The sequence below is a fragment of the Engystomops pustulosus genome, chromosome 1 (assembly GCF_040894005.1).
Source record: "Engystomops pustulosus chromosome 1, aEngPut4.maternal, whole genome shotgun sequence".
Lineage (NCBI taxonomy): Eukaryota > Metazoa > Chordata > Amphibia > Anura > Leptodactylidae > Engystomops > Engystomops pustulosus.
In genome coordinates this window covers 243,940,145-243,947,344 of record NC_092411.1, presented here as the reverse complement: position 1 = coordinate 243,947,344, position 7,200 = coordinate 243,940,145, and the positions used below count along the sequence as shown (strand labels likewise).

The window sequence follows — 7,200 nt, the reverse complement described above, 5'->3', positions numbered from 1 at the left end:
ATTAACCAATGTCTACACAAAGATATTTTTCCAGTTGCAGCAGCTATCCAGGACATCCAGATGAGCAAACAGCAGGAGGTTGGTCTGTGTGATCCAGCCAGAGAAGATAATGACAAATATCCTAAGGAGCACCTGCTCACTATCTTTTACTCATCTTTCCTACAAAAAGGGAAGTTTGTGTCTATTCCCAAACTCATACAAAACAACAAGAATACAAGTTACAAGAGCACAGCACATCTTTATTAAACGGGAAGCCTACAAAAGGGGCTTCTCTTTATAAAATGTGGCTTTTATAATAAATTACCAAAGTAAAATAAGAAAAACCATCTAGATGATGAACTGTTATCATGTTGGCTATTAAAAAAAAAAAGAGTCTTCATGATTTCTAGTCATCCTCGGTGGAGCCAGTTTTAGAAAGCTGTAAGAGAAATGAAAATGCTGGTTAATAAAGGAGGTTTCATAGCCTTCAGAAATTGCTGAACTCTCCCTACAATAGGCCAACGACAGCTTACTAGTGTGTGGTCTAACCCTGGCTCCCCCACCCACCAGGTCTCTCATATGTTGGGCTGTGCACAGTGAGGGCAGAAATAGTCGAGTATGTGTGAGGAAAAAAGATGCATATTGCAAACTGATATCCACCCTTATCAACATGCCTAGCATTTCTGGAAAATTGAGGAGCAAAGACTCATTGTCCTGAAGAAGAGATGTTTACACCTTGAAATGCATTGTACAAAGAGAAGATTTTAGTTCTAACTGAATAAAAATAAAACAGTTCCCTTAGAAGGGGTTGTACAGACTCAGGAAGGTCTCCCCTATCCACAGGATAGGGTTTAACAGGTGATCGTGGAGCGCATAACTACTTAGACCAGCACCAATCATGAGAACAGGAACCAGTACTCACTAATGGGTGGAGCAGCAATAGGAGCACGTATCACGCCGCTCCATTTAATTATATGTGAGCTTTGCAAATTGCAGAGCACAGCACTTGGCTATCCCCGGCACTCTCATTGACAGTGTGCGCTGGACATACCTCTGCTCTGCAATCTCAGACCATAGAAATGAATTGAGTAGCATGGTGCATGCTCATCCTGTTAATCCCTTCATTAGTAAGAATGAGAACCCCACTCTTTACATCGCTGGGGGTACCGTTCTTGAAATCGATGGTGAACACATTATCTGCTATTCTGTTTACATGGGATAACATTCTAAGTTGGTCTAACCCCTTTAATTTCATATTCTGTATAAGAAATACACTTTAAGGGCATGCTCCATCTTTCCCCGTGTCTGCAGCCGAGCACCGCTTTTCACTATGGAGGGGTCGCCATCTCCTCCTCTCCGGCTGCAATTGGGCAGGCATAAAGCATAGTTACTTAGCGTTTAAATGAACTCGATACTTACATGCTGAAAACGTGTAAACAAATGCAGCGCCCGCCAGGTCAACAACAATCCAAAGGATAAAATAAAAAGAGAGAAAAATAAACATTACAATAAAAAGAAAATGTTTTACAATTTCACAAATAACGCACAGCAGTAATGATTTACCTTAATGACATCAACCCAGTTCCATCCACGTGGTAGCTCTCCTTTGTGGTCTAAAATGTACAAGGTAATAATTATCACTTTGATTCTTATCAAGTGCATAAATTATTCCTGTCTTCAGAACATTTTGTAAATTAGCAAATGTATTAAGTTTCTCCCCCTCAGGCTCTCTCTAAGGCTACATTCACACGAAGGTATGGGGGATATATATACGTCCCCCATACACTTCTATGGCCTCCTGGTGCCGTATGGGAGCAGTACGGTGCTACACACACGTGCGGCACCATACCGTTCCGTAGCAAGATAGGACATGTCCTATCTTGTGACGGAATACGGCGCTGTGTATTACTATGAAGAGGGGAAGGGGTGAGCAGCGGGCATACATTGTGTTAATGTAGCCTAAAGACGCTTGCCCGCAAGCAATTTTCTCATAGAGCAATCCTAGTCTATGTCAGAGAGAACTTGGACACATTAATATTCTATTGCGCTGCCGCATGTCACATGTTTTTACACAATCTGTTGATCTAAACCTATAAGAGAAAAACAGCACTTAGTTAAGCATTTAGGAGTGAGGGGAAGTAAGGACCTGATCAAAGGAACATGAAGGTCCTCTACCTCAGACTGTAAGGTATAAGCAGGGCCCTAACTCGTATTGTTTCATCTGACGACATTACGGATTTGTAATGTAAAGGATACCACTGCTTATACGAATCTCGGCTATGGAAATTGCGTGGTCATCTGTAGTTAATAAACCACAACGAGACGTCTAGCCAGGTAGTGATAAATGGTTACTGACCAGATTTCTTGTTCACCCTACTCTAGAAACCATGTGCAATGAACTGAAAATCCATACAGTAGATCTTTGAAGCAATGTACCTGTTTTATCTGCAAGTTTTCTCTTTTGTGCTTTCGTCAACTGTTCCTTTTTCTCTTTTTTCTTATTAGGTTGATTCGCATTTGTTGCTTCTACTGTGCCGTCACTTCCTATTAAGGTCTAGACCAAAGGATGCAGACAAAATACAAACCCATTAAATACCTTTTAATAAACCCAACCAAACAATGAGCATTAAAGGAGCACTCCCACAAATTTTGTATTACTTTAAGAGTCCCGACATGTCTCACTAGGTCTCCCCGGCAAATGTCCACAGACGCAGCATAGGGATGGTAATACTGAGGGAGCACATAGGCTGAATTGTGTATCCGTGAATGCGAGCGCATATGCTTTGGGCCGCTGCTTAGAACAGAGCCGGAGGTTAATGTGACAATTGGACATTGGTATCACTGCTGTGCAGGGTGAGCTGCGAGCAGGCGGGAGCATGTTACAGGACCCAGCACGCAATAGGTGTACGATGCCATTGCACATGTTGGTCTTTTTCATAGTACTGTGGGCTCCCGGTGCCAGGTTGTCGGTCACCTTTTGTGCACTGGGATCCAGCCTACCTCCCTCGTGAACCCCTGGCCTTGTGCCTGTTATTAGAGGGGGATTACATAAATTTTATAATAAGGAGATCACTTTAAATATAAATGAGAAGATCTCTGTTTAATTAATGTTGCCAACACCTTTTTCCTTTCCGAATCCCATTATCCCTACTGTCATATCCTCGTTCCAATAGGTGGTGCACATCGTCAGTGTACTTTGCATAGATTTACTCTACATAATCCTGTCTGCCTGCTCTACCTTCCCACTGTCTGCCGAAAATATTGTAGCATCAGTTAACTAATACTCTTTGCTGCCACAAGATTTCTGGAAGAAGGGGCAGGGAGGCAGAGGAGAATTGCTTCAGGAGCTGTCTAATAGCCAGAGCCCCCAGGTGCCCTCCAATGCATCTGTGCTTGATTAACATAAAGAAAGTTTTTTTAAGTACAGGAGCACAGCTCCTAATATACATAGACAGCAAAACCACTCCAGAAGACCACCCCTTTTGAGGAGAACCTCTCCCTAAAATACTTTTTTTTTAGTGTCCCTCATATTGTATGGGCGCTGTCTTCTTATGAGCAGCCCACTCCTTTAAAAGGCCAATTTTCTGTGCAGACTTGGGCAACTGCTCAAAGAGTTTTCAATTCTAATCGCTCTGCTGGGAGCTACCCAACAGCATTAATGGTTAATAAAGAGGAAATCTAGATTTAGTTTAAAGGGATTGTACAGTGACTACAAGTTTCCCCTACCTACAGGATAGGGGATTACTTACCAATAGGTGGGAAAATATAGTAAAATGTAGTAAATCTCATACATGGAGAACAGCAGATTCTTTTGCATAATAGGAAAGAAGCAGGTTTCTAGCACTTACTATAGTGTTGCTGAATGGTTGGTGTTTCTCCATTAGTTCTTCCTTGTTGTCTTTGGCGTATTCGAATAAGGTGTACGTCATTGATGTACCTAGATTTGCCTCCACCTGCTCTTGTAACTTGTCTATGATGTCCTGTTTCAAAGCTTGAGAACTAAATAAGATACACAATGCATAAACCGAATAGTAATCCCAGAATAACAGAACTGTACAATATAGCACTTACATTTGATTATTAAAAAAAGCATTCATAGATATGTTAGGGGCAGTTTCAGGATAGGTTTCCGGCCAAGATATTTCAATGAGAAAGGCTTTGAGTTCCCCGATGTCACCAACCTGAAAGAGAAGCAAAAGCAATTAAATGGATTTTCACAACAACAAAATGTATTCTCTAACCAATCAATGGAATTGATGGGAGTAGCAGCACATGAAACAACCAGGGCTACTCAAGCTCCTTTATTATTTCCATCAGTCTGAAACAGCATTTATGTCTCCTACTACTACAGCTTGTAAAAGGCTGCAGTTTATACTACTCATCGATCTACTTACGATATGAATATGTATGCAACTGAAGAATCACATTACCCGATACTGAAAGACTGTAGGCCCGAGCTCTTTAAAACACTCATCCCCTTCATAGATCGATCGGAGAGCTTCTAGCTCCATCTGCAAAACAACAACGTGTCAGAAAACATCTACTGGCAAGGTGACCTTTAATAAAATAAAATTCTCACTCTATCACATTTCTAAGCATGTTTATCCATCTCCCATATATAAAAGGTTATTATCCCAGACAGCTTTATGCAGGGAATAGGGGTCCAGTCACCCTCTTTCTTGTAATTAGTTTAGTTTAATATGTTCTCACATACATAGAAAGGTGCACCCTACATGTTCTATAATATATCATATGTCATCTCATGGAGCACAACTTCCAAAATACAACACACAACTGGGGTCACTTATGTACAGTATGGATGCATAAGGGATCCCTGGCTTGAACTGCGTAGATATCTCTTGTGACTAAGTTCTCTTATAGACTGTCATCTCATTTCTATATGTCCCCTATGACTTGTAAAGCGCAACGGAATATGATGGCGCAATATAAAGATTATTATTATTTTAAGGAGGAGGACACCTTAGAGTTCTACTCCCCATTTTCCTTATATAAGCGGTCCCCTACTTAAGGACACCTGACTTACCGACGGACCCCTCTGCCCACTGTAACCTCTGGTGAAGCTCTCTGGATGTTACTATAGTCCCAGACTGCAATGATCAGCTGTAAGGTGTCTGTAATAAAGCTTTATTGATCATCCTTGGTCCCATTACAGCAAAAAATTTTGAAACTCCAATTGTCAATAGGCCAAAAAAAAGGTTGTCTGGATCTACAATTATACAAAATATACAACCTCAACTTACATTCAGATTTAACTTAAAAACAAACCTAGGGAACCTATCTTGTACGTAACCCGGTACTGCATGTACAGAAGTTTGTATCTTAGGAGTTAGCTAGGGTGTAAGTTTAGAGCTGTAGGGTTTGTTCACTTATACTTTGTTGGTCGGGATTTTGAGATGTCATTTATAAAGACTGGCACATCCTATGCCAGCCTTTATCTCCACCCTGTCAGGCCCATATGCCCTTGATTCACTAAAATGTGCATGTCTGTTCATAAATTATGTACAACATCTTATATTGTTACATAGTTTATACAATTGAAAAAAAGAAATATGTCCATAAAGTTCAACCAAGAAAGGGAAGGGTTTTGGTCTGCCCTTAAATCGCACATTTTTACCAGCTAGGAGCTCTACCCCAGAGAAGTGGTTAAATAGGGCATAGTTGATGGGGAAAAAAAACCCCACACAAAAAAAAACGCCACATAAAAGGATACATTCACATGAGCATGTCATAGCGTTGCTCACACCTTTCCTCTCCAGCAGCGTAACACCGCAAAATATACATGTCCTTTATTTCGCCGTACACAGTCACAGTGCGGTGAGACAAGGTGTGTTGGCCATACAGTGACCGGGCGCCATGAAAGTCAATGGGGACCAATATGTGGCCACATGTTGGTGCCCAGTACGCTCCTGTGAATATATTTTTAGATGCTGCGGCTAAAAATATGACATCAACCATCAACGCACATGTGTCTCCGATAAACGCATGCGTTCCGGAAACAGCACCATGTATGTTACATTTGAATTTTAAAAAAAAAACAACTGTGTGAATAGGACCTCAGCATAGAACCGGTGTCCACTCACCTGACTGCTGCCATGTGTGCTCATAACCTGCCCTATTACCTGATGCACAAGATAATACTATGGAGCCAGGTGAAGGAGACCATGGCCACTCACCTCCTGGTCCTCGTTGGCAGCCATGCTGTCACTATGGGAAGAGGCTGCAGCTCCTAGCACATAGATGTCACATGAGCCCCGCACTCCACTACTAGCCACTGCTCCCAGAACTCACCAAACCCGCACTGCGCATGCTCCAAGCTCTTAGCGCATCAATTTGCGACACACAGGAATAGCTGAAGCGGACATTTTGGTTAATGGAGAGATGAACTTGATTCGATTCATTTATGATTTAAATAATAATTTTATGGGAACGATATCACACCAACACGATTGTATTTGTTTTCGCTAAAGTTAGAGTACTTAATACGAACAATGTATGAAAAGAATTAGAACTGCATGCCCATAGTAAACATGGCGACTGTGGAGCGCTCCCGGCAGGCTGTGCGGTTGGATCAGCTGACTGCAGGGACAGGTCTGTGTTCCGGGGGTGACAAGTGACTGCTCAGTGCGGTGTATCCGGGGTGGTCGTATCCTGACATGTACTGAGGATCCCAGCGCATCTGGTAATTCATCACCTCTGTATGTATGTCTGTGTGTAATACACTGCACCGGCCTCTGCTTGTACCTGACATCAACACAAGGTGTGCAGAGAGGTCCAGTGCACTGATCTTACTGGTACTGGGACCACTTGTGCCCGCAGTATCCCCGGTGCACCCAGTGCCCGCAGTATCCCCGGTGCACCCAGTGCCCGCAGTATCCCCGGTGCACCCAGTGCCCGCAGTATCCCCGGTGCACCCAGTGCCCGCAGTATCCCCGGTGCACCCAGTGCCCACAATATCCCCGGTGCGCCCAGTGCCCGCAGTATCCCCGGTGCACCCAGTGCCCGCAGTATCCCCGGTGCACCCAGTGCCCGCAGTATCCCCGGTGCACCCAGTGCCCGCAGTATCCCCGGTGCACCCAGTGCCCGCAGTATCCCCGGTGCACCCAGTGCCCGCAGTATCCCCGGTGCACCCAGTGCCCGCAGTATCCCCGGTGCACCCAGTGCCCGCAGTATCCCCGGTGCACCCAGTGCCCGCACTATCCC

General features: G+C 43.6%; 2 protein-coding genes across 5 annotated transcripts in view; one reads left to right on the top strand and one right to left on the bottom strand.

Moving 5' to 3' along the window:
* Window positions 1–218: 218 nt before the first annotated feature.
* RWDD4 (RWD domain containing 4) overlaps window positions 219–7,200 on the bottom strand; it is an 18,855-nt gene continuing 11,873 nt past the window's right edge. Inside the window, exons 1-7 of one of the 2 annotated variants that reach the window (XM_072123245.1) lie at window positions 6,174–6,327; window positions 4,410–4,490; window positions 4,051–4,160; window positions 3,828–3,978; window positions 2,416–2,533; window positions 1,399–1,592; window positions 219–418 (exon numbers count right to left, since the gene is read on the bottom strand). In XM_072123245.1, the coding sequence (XP_071979346.1) occupies window positions 1,504–1,592; window positions 2,416–2,533; window positions 3,828–3,978; window positions 4,051–4,160; window positions 4,410–4,490; window positions 6,174–6,197 (573 nt within the window). In that variant the 5' untranslated portion in view covers window positions 6,198–6,327 and the 3' untranslated portion in view covers window positions 219–418; window positions 1,399–1,503. Of the gene's footprint in view, window positions 419–1,398; window positions 1,593–2,415; window positions 2,534–3,827; window positions 3,979–4,050; window positions 4,161–4,409; window positions 4,491–6,173; window positions 6,328–7,200 lie in introns of those variants that run through there. The other variant, XM_072123238.1, reaches the window with a different exon arrangement.
* Window positions 6,523–7,200, top strand: part of TRAPPC11 (trafficking protein particle complex subunit 11) — a 24,847-nt gene continuing 24,169 nt past the window's right edge. For 2 of the 3 annotated variants that reach the window (XM_072123221.1, XM_072123212.1), the window contains exon 1: window positions 6,523–6,679. The gene's annotated coding sequence lies outside the window, so the exon portion shown is untranslated. The remainder of the gene's footprint in view (window positions 6,680–7,200) is intronic. The other variant, XM_072123227.1, reaches the window with a different exon arrangement.